Genomic DNA, 22,101 nt, shown 5'->3' with positions numbered 1-22,101 from the left:
ACCAAACTGGGAAAAAAAAGCATTGATCTTCTAATTAAAAACAGGCACGGTCTCAAGGGAACAAAAGTCACCTTACTGCTCTCTCAAAGCCATTCTCACTTTTTCAAGAGCAACAACTTTATGCTGTCAAATTCAATACTGACTTCAAATTGTGTACGCAATTCTCAATATCCTGCTACTGGTAAGCTGCCTGTTCCCACCACTAATACCCATGATAAATATGGATGTACCCTTTGTGCATCTGCCATTATGAGCTTGCTTCCAGAATTTGCTCAGATCTGAACTGGCCAATCTGCACAGGACAACTCTGTGCTACATATCAGCCAACCGGTGGATCAAAACAAGCACCACCATAAGCAGGTAAAAGAACTGACTGCTGCCCAAGTTTCAAATCTGCCAACCACTACGTTTCTTAACATCCCATATGCACACGTACAAATTTTTTTTGTTCAAAGATTAATTTAAATGTTACAAAACAAAGTTCAAGTCTTCCATATTTGCTTAGGAATCTCAAAATTCCTGACATCTACAGGGATAAATGTTGGTAGTTTGAGCCAGTTTAAGCAGTTCCCAGAGAGTTCCAGCCCTATGCTAAAGAATAAGCAACCTGAAAACAAGGTGCAATTGCCACGTATGCACTTTGTACATATGCTACCAATAAAATTTAATGGGCTGGAATACACTCAACCCAGCCTTGGCCTCATGTTCACCTCCTGCAGAATACCCATGGTCACACCCCCAATGCCTTGACAACCTCTGGCGTAGCTGTCCTGAACAGCAGAACCGTCTGCGACTGGTGACTTGGTCTTGGGGGCACCAACTGAGGCCTCACTGCAGATGGATTTCATGGCCTTCTACTTTCTGAAGGACTTTTCCACCATCTTCAACAGTTGATTACCAGAATAGTTTAGAAACAGCTGAAATACAGTTATATTTTTTAAAAATAAAATCAAAGAGCTAAAGCTAAAAAAAGTGATTTTTAATTAATATTTTAAAATTGAGATAAAAGTAAATTAAAACTCAGCTTCACTTAATCTTTTAATGAAGGCTGCTGACTCCATTCAGCTAGATGTGCTACCTATGGCTGGTGTGAAGCTGAGGAGCCAGATACGAATCAGCACAGTAGTTCATGAAATGGCTGCAGATTCTATGGTAACTCGGCAATGGCATTCTATATGCGTGGCAGTGTGGTGTCATGAACATACGTGAGCACTGTATAACCAGTTCATGCCAATAACCTCAGGAGCTCAGTTTGTCTGTAGTTGAAGACTTAAAAATTTTCAATTCATTGTTGGGATTACCTCAAATCACCTTCAATGGATGTTACTAAATCTGGCCATTTCTATCATAACACCTTTAAGTATTAATTGTGAATTTAGTTGGCTGGCAGAGCTGATAAAGTTAATCAGTGACTTAATTTGAAAAGATCTGATCATCTTTTGATTCAAAATACTTTTAATTTAAACACATGTTAAAATGTGACAATGACTGTGTACAATTTGATTCTGTCTACTTCGTCATCAAATTGGTCCTTAAGACACATGGGGTATTACTGGTCATGTGCTTAATCATCAGGTTCAAAATAAAACTGCAACCCTATTGCTTGGAATAAATAGAAAGAAAAAGTGTCTCATATTTCACACCCCTTTCAGGATGTTCTCAAGTGCTTTTGAAATGTTGCTGCTCCAGGAAGTGCAGCAGTCAATTTGAGCACTGTAAACTCTCACTAAAGCAATGTGATAATGAGCAGAACTGTGGCAATGTTGACTGTGAAAAATAAATATTCATTAGGAGATCAAAGAGAATGCCCACTTTCCTCTCTGAAACAGTGCCATCTGAGAGAGCAGACAGACCATCAGTTTAATGTTTCATCCAAGAGATTGCAATGCCACCATATTGGAGTGTCAGCCTATACTTGTGTGTTCAAGTCTCTGTGGTGAAGTGAGAACCTGCAGCCTTCTCATCCCAGTGTCACCAACTGAACCATGGCTGATACTTGTAGAAGTCTATCACTCAGCATGCCATTAAGTACAGTTAGCAAAAAGAACTGATTTGATTTCTAGTTTATGGATAATCACTGTTCCCAGCCAAGATAGTACTGATAACCTCATACTCTCAGAAAAAGCAAGATGCTTGCTCATGTACATAATCTTCCAAAACGTGCAACAAAAGGGATGTAATGAAACTATCAATTAAGCATGACACCTCGTCCAATTGACTAGCACATTATAATGGCTCTCACGTGAGCAGCAACTTGATGACGATATTGGAAGCTAATACAAAGGTGTTTCCACCGGAAAAGGTTGGCTGATCAGGAAAAGTTTAAGATAAATGATAAATCTAGAGGAATTTCAGTGACATTAGAATTGTTGGATATAGAAAATAAAATTTTAAATTGTGAAGGCTTTGAGATAGAGATTTTAAAATTAGATGCATCTCTTTCACACCCAGTCCCCTCCTCACTCCTACCGAGTAGCAGAAAATGCTCCATCACATTTCGTGAGCTATTTGCACAATGAGCTACTTGTATGAGGGTCAGGTTAAGTAAAATGTGGTGGAATATTGCCTCTTGCACCTAAGGAAGGAAGGAGATGGAGTGAGCAAAGTAGAAATGCATCTTATGGCTCCAATCAACTGGCAGTAATGAACCAATTCCAACCTCTGGCAGATACTTCAGTGCTGCAGCAAAGCCATTAATGAACCCTCTGTGTATGATGGTAATTGCACCAGAGTTAAAATAATCTCTCAATGACACTTACAAAGTGATTTTAAATCATATTTACAATCGACTGGCATATTATATTGGATCTCACACAAGCCAAAATAACTACAAGGATACAATGAGTATGCTAAAGATACATTGGTGGGCTTTTTTTTGATGCATTTATAAATTTAAACTCTGATACTTACCTGACCATAGAACATTACAGCATAGTACAGGCCCTTCAGCCCACGATGTTGTATCGACATTTTATTCTGCTCTAATATCTATCCAACCCTTCCCTCCCACATAGTCCTCCATTTCTCTTATCATTCATGTGATTATCTAAGACTCTCTTAAATGTCCCTAATGCATCTGCCCCAACAACTTCTGCCATCATTACCCCTTCGGGGTCATTACCCCATTGTTTTTTATGGGCTTGTTGTGTATCCAACTGTACATGACTGCAATCCAAAATTAGTTCATTGATTGTGAAACACTTTGGCTTACACATCTGCCTCTCATGAAACTACTGGTGTCAGCTTTATTTTGTCCTTTCGTCAAAGTTTGAGATTACTTGCATAATCTTAATCCTCGACCCATTTGGACTAAACTGCACTGGATGGGGAACCATAGTTTCTTTCCAGGACAACAAGGCTTCTGTCAAAGAGTGTTGCTCAGTTGGCTGAAATATAAAGATGACTCTTAACTGACTCCTAAAATGTTGCACAGAATTCCCAACCTTTATCTCATAAAAATCTCAAAATTTAAAAATTCTGTTAACAAGCTAATGTCAAACCTGACAAGTGACAGTTATTGATTATGCCAGTTAACCCGATGTCCGCTTGTGAGTTCCCCACTGATAATGCCCTTCTACTATATTTTACACCATGCAGCAGTAACTCATGGTTTTTTTTAAAATGGTTAAGTGTCCTGGGCTAACAAACACTGCCCCAAGTCATCCTTGGAAATGAGGGTTTTGGCAGGGGGTGCAGAGAAAGAGGTTGGAGGGGAAGGTTGCAGGGGGCTCCTTAGTGCAGTTCTGATGCCAGCTCCAAAGTGCCAGTGAAGTACCCAATAACCAGGTTTCTACTGGTTATCGGGTACTTCACTGGCACTTTGGAGCTGGCATCAGAACTGCACTAAGGAGCCCCCTGCAACAAGATATGGACATTTTTTTTTAGAGCAGACTCATTCTTGTCAACTTTTATAGTAATTGGAAAAGCTTTAACTTCAGCTGCAATTCAGGTGAGTCAATCACAGGCAAGAATCGAGTCTGTCCCATTCCAGAAAGCTGAGCACATCTAATCTGACAATCCTGCGCAGTGCTAGAGAAGTGCTTGACAGCCACTGTCATCGTCTACCCTTTGAATGAGATATTGAAACCAAGACCTGTCTGCCCTCTGAGACGGACTTCAAACATCTCACTGGGTAGTTCTGAACAGGAGCAGGGGAGTTCTTCCTTGTTTTCTGGTAATTATCCCCTCAACCAACAGCAGCACCCATTTGAAAAGGGTCATCAACCCAAAGCATTAACTGTTCCTCTCTCCACAAACATTCCCTGAGCTGCTGAGAATCCCCAGCATTTTCTGTTATTATTTCAGATTTCCAGCAGTTTTTTTTTTGCTTTTCACATGAAATATCCAACCATTATTACAAATAGTTTCTAGAAGCCTGCTGTGAACAAACCAACTCCACATCAAAGTCCTTCATTGGTTGTAAAGTGCTTTTCAGAATATAGAGGCTATGGGAAGTATTACATCAAGGCAAAGATTTCATTCAAATCAAATATTAAACAGTGGGATTTTCACAATTATAAGTTTTAAATTAAAGGAAACAGCAATTCTTATGTCCAGAATTCACTTTGAATTTTATTCTTTTTCAGTATTGCAGGCCTTTTTTTAAATCGTGAACACCCTTGAACCATTGCCCATCGTAACTACAGTGCCGCTTCAATTAAGGATCACACACATTCAGAGGGCCAGATCAAGTGAGAACAGCCAATTATTTCCCTTGAAGGGCATCAGTGAATGAAATAAGCTTCTACTATTTAATAGAGTAGTTTATTATTAAATAATCTGGAGCAAATTCTGCATTTGCATGGTGGGATTTGGACTGATGTGGCCACTGGTTATTGACCCAGGCCTCTAGATTATACTAGTTCAGTAATTCAACCACTCCATCACCACCATCCCCTTATAAATAATTTGATTTAAATAAATCCACTATTCCTATCAGACTGCTAATTTCATACAAATACAATGACTAAAATCATTCCTCAATGCACAATGGTTACTGTACCAATCACTCCTTAAAAAGATAAAGTACAAAATACCAAAGCAAAACAAATGATTCAATTATTCCAGTCTAACAACTGCATCAGACACCACGTTAATACCATGTTCAATCATAGATTAGTCATATTAAATTATTTCACAAATGGCAATTTTCCATATTTTAACTAAGAATTATTTTGCTACCAACACTGAACTCCAAGTCCTAGCTTTGCATTGGCTTCCTTGTCAAGCTGAATAACTGAAAGAAATGGTACAATTTTGATGCTACTTTTTATGGATGGCTGGTTTGCTAGCTGCAAGCTCACATGATTTTTAATAAAAAATTTTCCTCAATAATAAATTTGTAACTTGATAGCCAAAAATATTTGCGAAAATTGCTCCTGAAATTCTGCACAATTTAGTTGATAAATTCCAAAGCTGCATAAATGGATTTTCAATGAAAAGCTTGGCTAACTACCCTGTTAAAAAGCAAAGAGAATGCATTGTTTTGAGGGTGCTTGTGTATTTAATCTAGTCTTAGTGCTTTAATTGATAAAACCTGCTTTCCACATCAATTTCTGGCAAGCCACATTACCCATGGCTGAAGTTAATCAAGCAGCCCATCACCCATAAAAAAGGATGCTATAGAAATGGCAGGTTTAATGTAGAATTTGCTGCAACATTTTGAAAATAAAAGTCCAAGCTTTGCACAAAAATGCTTCTACAGCATCTTCAATTTCACAGCAAGAAAGCATGCCCCATTCTTGCATCCACTGAAAAATGGAGAAAGATCAATTACATTTAAAAGACACATGGCCATTTTCAACAGGACAACTGAAAAAGCAATCTTCAAAATCATCATTAAATTTACCATTTATGGGCAGCTCAATTAACTTTCGCTATGGGTAATGCGGCCTGCTAAAAATCTGTAAAAATCAAAGTGAACTCATTTATTCATTGAACTCAACTAGAGTACTGCAGCTATGAGTGGATTCTGAGAAATAAATCAGGAGAAAGATTAGAAGCAACACCACAGCATCCTCCTAATAAAGGTTTTATGGCTAACATAAACTGAATGACAATTTTCAAAATTAAGGAAATGAATTTTGGGATTTCCATAATACTGCAGACCCAGGTCATGGATCTGACAAGCTGCTTTGTACAAAGCACTTTCAGTCCATGCTCGACCGCTGCTACCATTGATGCTGTTCTTGCATCAGAGTCATATTTGGCATAATGATACCAACATTACAATCCAGAATATACAATAAGAGAGAAGGTTGAGGTGATCAGTACTTATTTGCTTTACTGGTGGAAAACTGACAGCAACTTCTGTACCTACACATTAGACACAGAAGTCCATAGGTCATTCTCAACAATTCTGTGCTCCACCACCAGGACATATTGCAGTAACCGTCCCAGCACAACCTTCAGAAATCAGTGATCTGGTGAGAAATTCCAGTATTCACAAACTATTTGCAAAGTGAAGTGCTTGAAAAAGTTGCACTTTGTTTCAAGAGATACAGGCTAGATTCTCAATTGTTTGCTAACCCAATAATTACTGTTTAGGCCCTTGCTTAGATTTTAGAAAAAAATCAGGAGATAAGGCAGGAAGGTGTTGGGGCAGATCAGCACAGCAGACTCAAGGGGTCCACAGCAACTCCTGCTCGTATTTTTCTTTCTTTCCGATATAAAGATGTATGCATTAATATTCCCTCAAATAGAAATAAAACCTGCAAAAATTGGAACTATGTTAAATTTCAGTTTCCAGCTTAATCACATCTTCATGTTCCCAATCTATTTTGCATTCCGGAACATGTCATACTTTTTTTTAACTTCCAGCTTTACCATCTATGGGGATTTTGCAACATTGGCAATACTGTTGCTGGACTGACGATTCCCCAAAGCCGAAGCCTGACAGCCATCTAAAGCAGATAAAGTGAAATTGAAGCAATAAAGGTCTCCAAATCTCTGTGAACAGCCTTCTCCCGGGTCAGTGCCAAGCACCATCTCCTTGCTGCTGACCACAAAATCCAGAGTAATAATTCAAGGTGGAAAGATCCAATGCAATGTCAATTTCCACGTCTCAAAGGAATTTACCACAATGAATAGTACCTAAAATCCGATGCCTGTACTGTTACATGGTGCAAGTACACTTCCCCAATGTACTTTGTATAAACATTACAAAAAAAAGGTAATCAATCTATTTAACCTCCAGCAGGACATAACTAAGTTCCAAGATCTCCAGTAAATGCAGTCACACCGAGTTTACAAGAAACGCAGTGGCAGGTGGCTAATATTTTAACCGATAACATTTGCTCACGAAAGGTCTGCTAATTTTTGCTCACTTGAAGCTTTCCACGGCTGATTTGAGTCAAAGTCATACAGCAAGGAAGCAGTCCCTTCGGCTCACCAAGACCATGCCGAGTATCAAAAACCCACTTTACACTAATCCCATTTTATTGTCCCCACATTCCCACCAATTCCCCCAGATTCTAACATTCACCCACTCTAGGAGCATTTACAACTAGGGACGCTCTAGGGGCACAATCCTACCAACCCTCATGTCTTTGGGGAGTGGGAGGAAAATGGAGCACCCGGGGGAAACCCACACAGTCACAGGGAGAATGTGCAAACTCCACACAGACAGCACCGAAGGTCAGGATTGAATCCAAGTCACCAGAACAGAGAGGCAGAAGCTCTATTAGCTGTGCCAGTGCTGCCACTGAACTCAAATTTCCCTTTCTATCTCTCTCTTCCACTTCAAGACAACTTCATGGCTACAACAGTTTGCCACTTCTTTCATTTTTGTCTTTATTATTATACAAATTCAGTAATTTCTTTAAGTTATTTTCTCCTGCAACTTGTATTAACTTTTAAGCTAACAAAATATCCCAAGTTATGTCAATCAAAATTTAACACCAAATTACATTAGAAAAACAAAATCAAATCTTTAGTGCAAAAGCAGCATTTTAATAGTGAGAGTGGGAGAGGTTTGGGCCCAAGCAGCAGAAGGTATGGCTGCCAACAATGGATTGACTAAAAATGAGGGACAGACGTGTATCCCAGGCTGTTATGAGGGGAAATTGTTAGGGCCTTGAGAGATTTTTTAAATAGTTGCTGGCCACAGATGACTGGAGGACAGCAAATATGATACCTTTATTCAAGAAGGGTAGCAGAGATAAGATAGGTATTAACAGGTCTGTGAGTTTAATGTCAGTGGAGAGAAGTTATTGGAAAAAAAATACAAGGAATTGGATTAATCAACAGTTGGAAAGGCAGGGATTAATCAAAGACAGTCAGCGTGGCTGTTAGATCTTATCTAATTTGATTGTTAGGGGGTGATCCTATCTGACCAATTTGATTAAATTTTTTGAAGAGGTAACAAAATACATTGATGAGAGCAATGCAGTTGGTATAGCAAGGCCTTTGGCAAGGTCCCACAGGGAGGCTGGAGCAAAAGGTTTGAACCCATGGGATCCAAGGCAAATTGGAAAATTGGATTGGCAATAAGGTGCAAAGGGTGATGGAGGATTGATCCTGGAACCCTTACTGCTATATACATTAATGACCTGGATATGAAAGTATGAGGTATGATTAATATGTTTACAGATGAATCAAAAAACTGGTGGTGTTGCTGTTGGCAGTGAAGACTGTCATAGGCTTCCAGGTAATAATGATCAGTGGTAAAATGGGCAGAGCGATGACAGGTGGAATTTAATCCTGCCAAGTGCAAGGCGATACACTTTGGGGAAGATTGATTACAGTACGACACATACAATGAATGGCTGATTGGGGCCCCAGGGAGTATTGAGGAACAGAAAAGACCTTGATGTACAAGTCCAAGGATCCCTGAAGGTGGCAGAAGTAGATGATGTGGTGAAGAATGCATATGGGATACTTGCCTTTCACCTAGAGCACAGAATACAAGAGTTGGGAGGTCGTGGTGCAACTTTATAAAACATTGGTTAAGCCACAGTTGCAGTACTGTTTACAGTTCTAGTCACCACCCTATAGGAAGGGTGAAAGGGTACAGTGGAGATCCAACCAGGATGTTGCCAGAATTGGAATATTTCAGTTATGAGGAGAGACTGGATAGGATCAAATCACCACATTTTATGATCAATGTCAGTCAAAAAAGTAATTGAAGAGATTAATGTTAATATACATGTGAAGAGGCTTCACTGTAAATGCAATGGAAAATTACAGAAGGCATATGATGCTATTGCTGGTCCCAAAAAATACAGCAATCAACTAAAACAAGGATGTGATAAACTCTTAAAAAAGACACACAGATGACAGTTGTGATAGTTATGAGCAAGGAATTTCATTGTACCTTGGTGCACATGACACTAAACTAATCTGAATCTGTTCAGGAACATTCTAGTGGAAAGAGTTAATCCAAGCTTTCAAGAGGGAATTGGATCTACACCGAGGAAAGATTCACAGAGCTAGAGTGAAACAGCAGAGTAGGTCTGCTGGGATTGCTCTAATAAAGAGCCGAAAGACTCACTGGACCAATGAGCCTCCTCACAAACCATAAACATTCCATGATTCACTGAAACAAGCAAAATCTATAGGATTTCAGTACATTACTGGCTAGCAAATTCAAGAATATGCTTGGAGAACTAGAAGCACGTCATGATTTCCATTTCTTGATCGGGATGGCATGTCCAGAACGAGGCCGGTGACCCACTTTGGAAACTTTTAACCGCCACATCAAAACCACAGTCCATTGGAAAACACGAGAAACAATTACTGAGGTCAGTTTAGAGAAACTCAAACATAATAAAGCACGTAATGGACGTTAAAAAGAGAAAAAGGACTACAGATGATGGAATCTTGAAACACACTATGATGTTGGAAGAACTCAGCAGACCAGGCAGCATCCATGGAGAAAAGCAGCTGTCGCTGTTTCGGGAGAACGGGTCATTAAAAGCGAGCTTGGCATTGTGCCGGCCTTGGAATTTGTTGAGCTGGGGGCGTAGAGGTACAAAGGTGAGGCCTTTGCTGAGAACAGACTGCTCAGACTCAGAGGGGACGGTTGGGGGGGGGGGGGGGGGGGGGGGGTGGAATGGTAAAGACTCAGCAGGTGAGTACCTTTTCAGGTGAGACAGATTCACCTGCACCTCCCTTAATATCATTTACTGCATTCAGCGCTCCAAGTGTGGCCTCCTCTACATTGGTGAGACCAAACGCAGATTAGGTGACTGTTTCGCAGAACACCTGCACTCTGTCTATAACCACGATCTGCATCTCCCCGTTGCCGGTCACTTCAACTCCCCCTCCCACACTATCACAGATATGTCAGTACTCGGCCTCTTCCGCTGCCAGGAGAATTCCAAGCGCAAACTGGAGGAACAGCACCTCATGTTCCGTCTTGGAACCTTGCAGCCTAACGGCATGAACATTGAATTCTCCCACTCCCCACCATACTGCTTCTTTTCTTCCCTTTCTTAGCCTCTCTTTCTACACCCCTTTTCTCCCCCCTTTCTCTCCTTACCTTTGCCCCATCCCCCAGTGGATCTGCTCTCCCCTCCTCCCCGGCACCTGCCTATCATTATCTCTTACCTGCATCTACCTATCACCGCCTTGTGCCCACCCCACCTCCCCTCTTCTGTCCACCTATCACTGCTCTGCTATTCCCTCCCATATATCGGGCTTCCCCTTTTCCTATCTTTAGTCCTGAAGAAAGGTCCTGACCCTAAACGTTGACCGCCTGCTTTTCTCCACAGATGCTGCCTGACCTGCTGAGTTCCTCCAGCTCATAGTGTTTTTCCCATTGATGTTAAAAAGAATATTTTTCCAACTAAATCTTGATTTTTCTGAGCATAATTATCAAGCTACAATATGGATTGATTTACACAGGGGAAGCATCAATATAACAAGAAAAAGCACAAGTGAGGAAGGTCACACTTTGAAAGACCCTGACTGGGAAATGAACTTTCTAGACAATGCACACTATTACTGACATCGTCCTAAATACTATTAAGAAAACACACAGGTCATAAGTATAAAAGTGGTTAAAACATGTTAAATCCCCCACTTGTCTTTGAGACAAATGGGAAAAACAGTCCAAAAGTTAGATTATCTCCAAAAATCTTTTAGTTCTCCAAAGTGGCAAATTTATGAACATTAATCTATTTAATCTTTCCACTATCACCAACCTTCCCAGGTCACGTTATGGAATGCAAGTTAGGAACAGGGAACATTCACTGATGAATGCTTTCTGTTCCATTAATATCTGTGAACCATGTCCACGTGCAGCAAGACCTGGACAACATTTTGGCTTGGACTGAAGGTGGCAAGCAATGGCCAATTTCAACAAGGAGATGCAACTTCTAGCTACAGAAGACACATGGCTTGGAGGGAACACCACTGTCTGCAAGTTCCCAACATCTCAAAACTATACTGGTCTAGAAATGAATCAGATCCTTCACTGTTACTGCAATAAAATGCTGACACTCCCTACCCACCAGCATTGTGGGAGAATCTTTACCTCAAAACTCCTGTGAATCATGGTGTTGGGGTGAGAGGGGAAAGATTTAAAAGGGACCTGAGGGGCAACTTTTTCCACGCAGAGGGTGGTGAGTATATGGAACGAGCTGCCAGAGGAAGTGGGTGAGGCAGGTACAACAGTATCATTTAAGAAGCACTTGGATAGGTACATGGAGGGGCGGGGCTTGGAGGGATATGGGCTGAATGCAGGAAATTGGAACTAGCTGGCTGGGCATCATGGTTGGCATGGACTGTTTGGGCTGAAGGGCCTGTGTCGGTGCTATATTGCTTCATGACTGTGTTGGTTCACCAATGCCTCAACAGCAATTAAGCTTGTGTAACAGTCCCACAAATAAAATGTTCTAATTCCAACTACTTCATAATTTTTCTCCCCACATTGAGTGAACACAGAGTTAGGAATGGTCTCATGAATCATACATTACACGAACCATATTTTACTTTTGGGAACTGGAAAATATCAAAACTTGTTAAGATCAATATAACTAAATGTGTTGCTGCTAATGGTTTTAAATTATCACAATATTGCAAACCTAACTACTGTTTTGAATATGCATCTAACTACCAAGTTGTGCTCCAATTAGTAGACAAATTAAAATGCTTAATGAACATTCAAAATGACTTTTAGCGTGATGAGTTTATTCCAGGTCTCATTTTGAAAATTTGAGGATAAGAAAACAAATCAACATTAAAATTAGAACAGAAATAGAAGTCCAATTAAAACATGGTGAAAAGTAATGTGGTACCTCTGTGTTATTAACAGAAATCTCAATAAGAAATTCTGCTTCTAGAATCTGGGGAAATACAAATGTTCCTTTCTGGTAGACAACTTGGTTGTTTCAATATTAGATGGAAAAAAAATCAAATCAAATGCAAGGACACCCAGATGAACTAATCTTATTCTTAAACTTAAGGCAACTTGTAGTCACATGATTCTTAACTTCAATATAATGCTCAAGCAAACTGCAAGCCCAGAATGGCAGGAGATTTTAGACACTGCAAATCAGCATGTACAGTAAACAGAAATTTACCATTATTGTTACTATGCTGAAAACACATTCTGCAATTAAAAGTTCTCTCTAGTTGATTTTGGCGAAAGTCTTTTACAATCCTGCAGGAGTAAAGTACAATTTTATCTTGGGGCAAAAAAAAATCCATAATCCCCACAAAAATATTATCCCACCGATTCTGTGAAGCTCTGCAATCTGCAAAGTTATCCACAAAACATTTGCACAAAAAAAATGTTAACTTTTATGTACTACATAAAATTCAAGTTAATAATACAAATTAAACTCACCCATAGAACATTTTGTTCAAATCCAATTAAAGGAAGCCTAAGTTCTGGGAAAATTGTGTTCCTTAACACAAAGTATTCTTTGGGCTGTACAACTTGCATTTTAAAATTTCACATTTCATCATCCTTGAAGTTCATGCTTCCACGCAATGGGAGTACTAATACACAGTAGATTTTGTTTTCCGATTTTTATCTTGCTTGTCAGCACTGATCTAGGTGTACTGGGGAGGACATCAAGTTCTTCTGGCTACATGTGGTATAATCAAACTGAGAAACCTCGTGACCAAAATGAGGTGAAATCTACAAGAAAAATCACTGACAATTTAGGTAAACCTACACAGTCTAACAAAGTCTGGTCAAGAATGGTAAAACTTCAATGGCAGACATTAGGGACCTGAGCTTGAGACCCAGAGCTGAGCCAGGAAGCAAGAGTAGAGTCCAGCCTTTATTGGGCAAGCAGACCAGTGGACATTGTGGGAAGGTTTACGACTTGTGAAGAGTTCTTCTCCCACACCACTGACTTTGCCACTTTTCCTCACCCCTGTCAAGATACAAGCAAGCCTTCTACCCTCTCCAAAACCTACACACAAGGAACAATAGGGTGGGTGAAAGATTTATCTCAGATTACAAAGTAAATGCCCAAAATGAAACAATTTTAAAACCCACCTTAGAAAGATGTTAACATGACTGTATAATTTACATTTACTTTTCAAAATAATACTTCTAAACAATAAATATGCAATTTCCTTTCAGATAAAGTCAAGTTTTTCTGCAAAGTTCTTCTCAGTATTTGATTTTCCCTGAACAGTTCAACCCTCACAACTGGACAAGGGCACCTGGATCAGAAGGCTACATTTATAATCTGTCAATGTAGCCAATTCCAGTCAGGGAGTGGGTATGTTACAATTAGCCTCAAAAGCACCACTGTCTTTCATTGTCACTTAATAGAACAGTAACAATCTGTCTCAGAATTAACAAATATGAAGATATTACTGCTAAAAGATAATTCTCATGGAGCAATCCTGAACACTAATCTAAAATGGTTTCTGGGCTCCACCTCTGGAGCATTTTATCTGATAAAACAAGTCCAAGCCAAAAGAAACCATTTTTTTTAAATCACACACACAGCAGTTGATGTAGTACAAGGGAATACGCATTATAACACCATTGCCAATAACATCATGACCAGAAATGAAATACAAACTTTCAATACGTTCCATTCCAATCGTAAAACTATTGAATGGTTCCCTAGTACATAAAATGGACTCTTGACCTCGCAATCTACCTCGTTATAACCTTGCACCTTGTCTACCTGCACTGCACTTTCTCTGTAGCTGTTACACTTTACTCTGCATTCTGTATTGTTTTACCTTGTACTACCCCAATGCACTGTGTAATGAATTGATCTGTATGAAAAGTATGCAAGACAAGTTTTACATTGTACCTCAGTACAAGTGACAATAATAAACCAAATACTGATTTCTACTACTCTACCACACTGCTCGCAAATAAATTAAAGATGGATTTACAGTACACATTTTAGCTTTCAACCAATGTTCTACTAATATCAAATAAGATGGAGATTGTAATTTTCTTGTTTATAGGATCTTGCTGTTTAATTCTAGACATATGGTCCATATTGAAGCTCCAATTCATACGAACTGCAACTTTTGGACTACACCACGGGTATGTTGTCAATGCATTTTAATTACTAATCAGAAATGGAATTTGCAATTAAATTTTATAAATGAACCTCAAACACAAAACAGATTTTCAATAGGCAATGAAAACCACAGCAACTTCCCAACAGGAGAGAAGTATAGAAAGATAATGCACAGGAAATCATTCAGCTCAAACACCCATGCTGGTAAAATTATCCAAATAGTCTCATTTCCTGGTACATCATTCCCTTTATGTATTTACCCAATTTCTAGATCACAAGATTATAAACATTTACAACATAAGCTGTTCAGCTGACCATGCCAAAACAGCTTACTCTCAACAAGAGCAGCGAAATAGAAGGCTACTGATGCTTGACTTGATGCTGCCAGGACTCAAGGGCCTGGGTTATAGGGAGAGGTTGGGCAGGCTAGGACTTTATTCCTTGGAACGTAGGAGATTGAGGGGTGACCTTACAGAGATGTACAAAATCATGAGGGTGTAGATAGGGTGAACGTACATAGCCTTTTTCCCAGGGAAGGGGAACTAAAAACTCAAAGACATAGGTTTAAGGCAAGAGGTGAAAGATTTTAAAACGGACCCAAGAAGCAACTTCTTCATGCAGAGGGTGGCGTGTATATGGAATGAGCTGCCAGAGAAAGTGATCGAGGCACATACAACAACAACATTTGGATAAGTACATGGATAGGAGGGGTTTAGAGGTACATTGGCCAAACACAGGTAAATGGGACTAGCTTGGTGGACACCATGGTCGGCATGGACTGGTTGGGCTGAAAGGCCTGTTTTCATGCTGTATTACTCTATGACTCTATAAAGCTTTAAATAACATTTTCCACATTTTATTTTTACTAGAGACACTATTGGTAATATAAACTGATACCCAGTCAAAGTACGTTTCAATACAAGGACATACAACCAAGTAGGAACCACATTTGTCTAAACTACCCAACACAATTGCTAGTGAATTAATGGCATATTAAGTAGAAGCTATTTTTATTACAACTTCACCTTCAAGTTAAGAATTGCTTGACCTGATGAAACTTATTTTTCACAATTACTTCCATTGCAAAAAATTGAAGTAAACACCAAGCTTTGAATTTTCCTTATTCAATTAAAACTTTAAAAATAAACAAATATTTTGCAACTAAAATGTCAATTAAGAGTATGGAAACTGGTATCCATTTTTAAAGCAATGAAGATGGCTATTTCCCGCAATGAAGATGGCTATTTCCCCCAATGAGAGTCAGTTTCATAAGGGATACTTTAACAATAAATGCTTGAGACATTCGAAGAGTGAAGAGGCATCTGAGAAACTGGAAATGTAAAAATGGAAGCAAACTCCAAAGATCAAAAGATAATGACCATCACTAAACAATTAATCATAACCCGATGTGTTTCATAACGCTTCTGATAAACCATTTATTAACCCAAATTATTTGTAACATTATTCATATACAGATAACTTAATGCATGGCAAAGAGACTATCAAGTAATTAAACAATGACTATAAAGCATTTGGCTGAAATCCAACTAGGACTAAGAGGTTACTTGCATAAGCTCTTCCTAGACAATTCACGGATTGTAACAATTGCTTGCCATTTAACTAGATTGATTTCAAAATGATAAAGTACAGGCAAGATGTACAAAGAAACCAATGCAGTGCATCCACCAAACAAGCATATTCTTCACAGTAAAAGCCAGGCATACAACTTGCTTAACTGCAAAATTACTTACTTTTGTGATCAGAATTCTGTAGTCTTCTACCATCTGGTCATTGTTGTGACATCCTGCAAGCAACTGCCAAACCTCACCTCGAAGGGCCTCAGGAACACCACTTCTCACTAAAGCAGGCAGAGGTTTGGGTCTTACACTCAAATTTAAATGCCTGTATAAAATTTCAGATCAGAACATTAGAAATTAAGAAAATTCGTGCCTACAAAATAAAAGTTTCAAATAATGATTGACACAATTTGTTTTTAGTAAATCTCAATATGAAAATACTGATAACAATTTACCAACATGATGAAAAAATATTTTTCTTCATTACTACAACTAAATGCATGTTTAATCAAAAGAATGTTTCTTTTAAGTCACATTGGAAATAACAGCAAATCAACACAATGGCTAGTCCTCCCAAATCAATGATGCTTCACACCGTGTAATACAAGGGTGGTTTTCCAGTGTTCTGATAATATAATCAGCTGATATGAAAAGTATCTTAGAATCATAGAATCATCACAGAATGACCTAAGCCATTCAGCCCATCATATTCATGAAAGCTGGAAGTTATCCACCAAATCCCACTTCCTGGCTCTTGGTCCCTAGCCTTCTAGTTCAGACCTCCAAATACTTTTTAAAATATGCCAGGATGCCTGCCTCATCACATCAAGTTCCAGACCTTGCCCTTTTCTGGGCAAAAAAAATCACCTCAGCTCTGCTTTAAATCTATCCCTTCTAGGTACTGACCCATGAAGGGAAACGTGTCCTTTTGATCCATTGAATCTCAAATCCTTGATTTGATATGCTTAATTTAATCTCCCTTCAGCTGCCGGTTCCAAAGAAATAAAACCCAGCCAATCCAATCTTTTTGCATACCTAAATTTAGCCAGTCTTGCAATATCCTCTTAAATCTCCTATGCACTCTCTCTCAGACCATCACATCATCTTTGTAATGTGATGACCCATAGCCCAGCTGTGATCCTAATGAAGTTTTTATGTAGTTCCAGCATAAGCTCCCAGGTTTTGTATGCTACACCACAGGTAATAAAGGAAAGTATCCCCATGCCTTCTTCTCCATCTCCCATATTTGTCCTGATAGCTTCTGGAATCTAAGGACAGTCACCTCTAGGCCATTCTGTTGTTCTACATTTATTGTATACTCCCTTGCTGCTTCTGCTTTGCCAAATTAATTCAATTTTCCTTTCCAATCTGACCAGTCCATTGACATCCTCCTGTAGTCTACAGCTTTCTTCCAACTATGGGCCACAAGAACAACTTCTATATCATATGCAAACTCCTTATTTTAATCATATCTCCTACATTTAAGTTTTACTGATATTTCAACTTCTAAACATTTAAAATTTCATACTGAGGTGGAGATGGGTAAGAGCTTCAAGATCTGAAGTGTAAACATCACCAATAGCTTGCCCTGGTCCAACCACGTTAACACTATGGCTGAGAAAGCACACCATGCCTCTACTTCCCTCAGGAGGCTAAGGAAACTCAGCATGTCCCCATTGACCCTCACCAATTTTTACAGATGCACCATAGAGTGCATCCTATCCAGATACATCACGGCTTGGTATGGCAATTGCTCTGCCCAAGACCATGAGAAATTGAGTTGTGGACGCAGCTCAGTCCATCATGAAAACCAGCCTCCCCTCCACTGACTCCATCTATACTTCCCGCTGCCTTGGGAAAGCAGCCAACGTAATCAAAGACCCCTCCCATCCTAGATGTTTTCTCTTCTCCCCCTTTCCAAGCTTACAAAAGCTTGAAGATGCACACCATCATGCTCAAGAACAGCTTCTATCCCGCTGTTATAAGAATCTTGAACCAACCTCTTGCACAATAAAGATGGATTCTTGACCTCACAATCTACCTCACCATGGCCATTGTACCTTAATGCCTACCTGCACTGCACTCTCTGTAAATGGAACTGTAACATTATTCTGCATTTTGGAATTGTTTTTCCCTTGTACTACCTCGATGTACTTATGCCTTGAAATGATCTGTATGGATGGCATGCAAAACAAAGTTTCTCACTGTATCTCAGTACATGTGACAATAATAAACCAATTAATGTAATTATTGGATGTGTGTAGGACTCAGGGAACACACTTATTTAATTCCTAGTGGATACAGTTCAGGTACCAGAAAGTTTCAGAGATTTAGGCAGTTAGTTTGAATTAGAACACTAACTAAACCAAAGCTCAAAATATCAGTTTCCAAACTTCTATATAATGACTAGAATCAAATTGTCAGCCAGTTCTCAACACATTGAAAGATTTATATGACAAACTTCCACTACTTTGTGTATGACAGATCTGAATGTCATAGCAGCAGAAGCACCCGATCACAAATGACCATGTGCCCTTGGTTAATGCAGTTCTCAGGATTTAAATTTTAAAAATCAAAGTCATCCCAGTACAACCATGATTGGAATTACCAGAGTATATGCCCAGTTTGCATTCATTTCACTGATGAGAACACTTTCAAATCTGAAGAAAGGTTTTCAGGTGATAATTGATTCAAGGGGGATTGCATTTCACTTTTTCTTTGAAGTAGATTTCGATTTAAGCATTTTTTTTGTACACTACGAAGGATGTTAACTTATTGTTCAAACAATTTTGTAATTTGATGGTTCATCTATAACTAGGATGGCAACACTAATTCTTTACTTTCTTTTTGAAATGAAAGACAATATTCAAGAATTAAATGAATTAAGTATAGATTCAACACCGATGTTTCCAAATACAATTGCCTATGGCTACTACAGCAGTGAATACACCAATAGGGCAGGTTTCTAAACTGATGGGAAGGAGGTCATACAATAGCATGAAAAATTAGAAAGTAAGACCCTTTCCTCAATCACAACCAACAACCTTTCCTCTTCCCATGACAATTCTGTGTAGTTTTAGCACTTTGCAATCTCTCTCCTTTTACCTCAATTCTTGCTACGATCCAAAAACCACAAAAACCTCAAGTGAAACAGCATTCATGTTTCTTTTAATCAAGTATAGTGTCATCACTGCTCCTGGAGTTTTCTCAACACTGAAGAAACCAGTCAGGTGACCACTTTGGATAACCACCTGAGTTCACGAGCATGCCCCTAACCTTCCGTCACTTTCTCCATCCTACTGCCCCCTGTACTGTTGCAATAAAGCTCAAGGAGCAACATTACCTTTCAACTATGCACGTTATAACTTCTGGATTCAATAATCAAGTTCAATAACTTCAGATAACAACTCTACCATTCTCATTAATATCTCACGTAGACTCAACATGTTTCTTCCCCATTACAATCATCTTTGTCTTGCATCATCACTGTTGCTTAATCTCTCCTGCATTCCACCCTTTACAGTACATCTTCAAATTGACCCTGGCATTTCCCAGCTCTGAATACGAAGGCAGCATGCCAGCAGCTCTACTTCGTTAGGAGTTTGAGGAGATTTGGTATATCACCACCCTTATAAATTCCTATAGATGTACGGTGGAGAGCATCCTGACTGATTGCATCACAGCCTGGTGTGGAGGCACCAATGCACAGGATCGCAAGAGGCTGCAGAGGGTTGTAGACTCAGCCAGACCAACACAAGCTTAACCCTCCCCACCAATGGAATTGGTTTATTGTCACTTGTACCGAGGTACAGTGAAAAGCTTGTCTTGCATACTGTTCATACAGATCAATTCATTACACAGTGCATTGAGGTAGTACAAGGTAAAACACTACACAGAATGCAGAATAAAGTGTCACAGCTACGAAGTGCAGTGCAGGCAGACAATAAGGTGCAAGGTCACAACAAGTTAGATTGCGAGGTCAAGAGTCTGTCTTATTGTACTAGGGAACCATTCAATTGTCTTATAGCAGAAGCTGTCCTTGAGCCTGGTGGTACGTGCTTTCAGGCCTTTGTATCTTCTGCCCGATGGGAGAGGGGAGAAGAGAGTATGTCCAGGGGGGTGGTGTCTTTGACTATGCTGGCTGCTTTACCGAGACAGCAAGAAGTATAGACAGAGTCCATGGAGGGGAGGCTGGTGTCTGTGATGCGCTGGGCTGTGTCCACAACCCTCTGCAGTCTCTTGCGGTCCCAGGCAGAGCAGTTGCCGTACCAAGCTGTGATGCATCCAGATAGGATGCTTTCTATGGCTCATCAATAATAGTTGGTGAATGTCAAAGGGGACATCCCAAATTTCTTTAGCCTCATGAGGAAGTAGAGGCACTGGTGAGCTTTCTTGGCCGTGGCATCTACGTGGTTGGACTAGGACAAGCTATTGGTGATGTCCACTCCTGGGAACTTGAAGCTTTCAATCTCAGCACCATTGATGTAGACAGGTGCATGTGGACCACCCCCCTTCCTGAAGTCAATGACCAGCTCTTTTGTTTTGCTGACACTGGGGGAAAAGGTTGTTGTCATGACACGTTACTAAGCTCTCTATCTCCTTCCTGTACTCTGACTCAACATTATTTGAAATACGGTCAGCTACAGTGGTATCATTTACAAACTTGTAGATTGAGTTAGAGCAGAATCTGGCCACACAGTCATGAGTATATAGCGAGTAGAGTAGGGGGCTGAGGACATGGCCTTGTGAGGCACCAGTGTTGAGAATAATCGTGCCGGAGGTGTTGCTGCCTATCCTTACTGATTGCTGTCTATGGGCAGAAAGTCAAGGATCCAGTTACAGAGGAAGGTGTTGAGTCCCAGGTCTCGGAGTTTTCCTGGAATTGTTGTATTGAAGGCAGAGCTGTAGTCAATAAACAATAGTCTAACGTAGGTGTCTTTGCTGTCCAGACGTTCCAGAGATGAGCACAGGACCAGGGAAATGGCGTCCGCCATAGAACTGTTTTGGTGGTAGGAGAATTGCAGTGGGTCGAGGTTTTCTGGGAGGCTGGGGTTAATGTGTGCCGTGACCAGCCTCTCGAAACATTTCATGATGGTGGATGTCAGAGCCACCAGTGGTAGTCATTAAGGCACATTACCTTGTTTTTCTTGGGTACTGGGATGATAGTGGTCTTCTTAAAGCAGGCGGGAACCTCGCATTGAAGCAGGGAGAGGTTAAAAATGTCTGCAAATACCCCCGCCAGCTGACCTGCACAAGATCTAAGGACACAGCCAGGGACACCATCCGGGCCAGATGTTTTCCGGGGGTTCACTCTCCAGAAGACTGATCTTACTTCCTCAATGGTGACTATGAGCTCAGGTGGATTGGAGGCTGTCGGGGTGGGTGGTGAAATAGCAATCCCCTTCTGTTCAAAATGTGCATAAAATGCGTTGAGCTCATCGGAAAGGGAAGCACTGTTGTCAGAAATGCTGCCTGACTTTGTTTTGTAGTCTGTTATAGCATGCAAGCCCTGCCACAATTGACTGCTGGTCTGAGACTCTAATTTGGACCAGTATTCTCTCTTGGCATCTCTGATATCTTCAAGAGGCGGTGCCTCAAGCATCCATCTCCAAGGACCCTCACCATCCAGGACATGCCCTCTTCTCGTTACTACCATCGGGAAGGAGGTACAGGAGTCTGAAGACCCACACTCAACGATTTAGAAACAGCTTCTTCCCCTCTGCCATCAGATTTCTGAACTGTCCATGAACATTACCTCGTTATTCCTTTTTTATTTAGAAACATAAAACATTACAGCACAGTACAGGCCCTTCGGCCCATGATGTTGTGCCGACATTTTATCCTGCTCTAATATCTAACGCTTCCCTCCCATATAGCCCTCCATTTCTCTATCATTCATGTGACTATCTAAGAGTCTCTTAAATGTCCCTAATGTATCTGCCCCCACAACCTCTGCTGGCAGTGCGTTCTGCACACCCACTATTTACTTTTGTAATTTAGAGTAATTTTGTGCCTTTGCACTGTACTGCTGCTGCAAAACAAATTTCACTTCATGTAAGTCAGTGATAATAAAT

The 22,101-nt window shown here is 40.0% G+C and overlaps 1 protein-coding gene across 1 annotated transcript in view; it reads right to left on the bottom strand.

Moving 5' to 3' along the window:
- Positions 1 to 22,101, bottom strand: part of LOC127582221 (rab GTPase-activating protein 1) — a 161,254-nt gene that overhangs the window by 74,872 nt on the left and 64,281 nt on the right. The window contains 1 exon segment of the mRNA XM_052037334.1: positions 16,202 to 16,352. Within this exon segment, the coding sequence (XP_051893294.1) occupies positions 16,202 to 16,352 (151 nt within the window).

This window comes from Pristis pectinata, chromosome 23 (assembly GCF_009764475.1).
Source record: "Pristis pectinata isolate sPriPec2 chromosome 23, sPriPec2.1.pri, whole genome shotgun sequence".
In the NCBI taxonomy this organism is placed as follows: domain Eukaryota; kingdom Metazoa; phylum Chordata; class Chondrichthyes; order Rhinopristiformes; family Pristidae; genus Pristis; species Pristis pectinata.
This window is presented reverse-complemented; position numbering and strand designations above follow the sequence as displayed.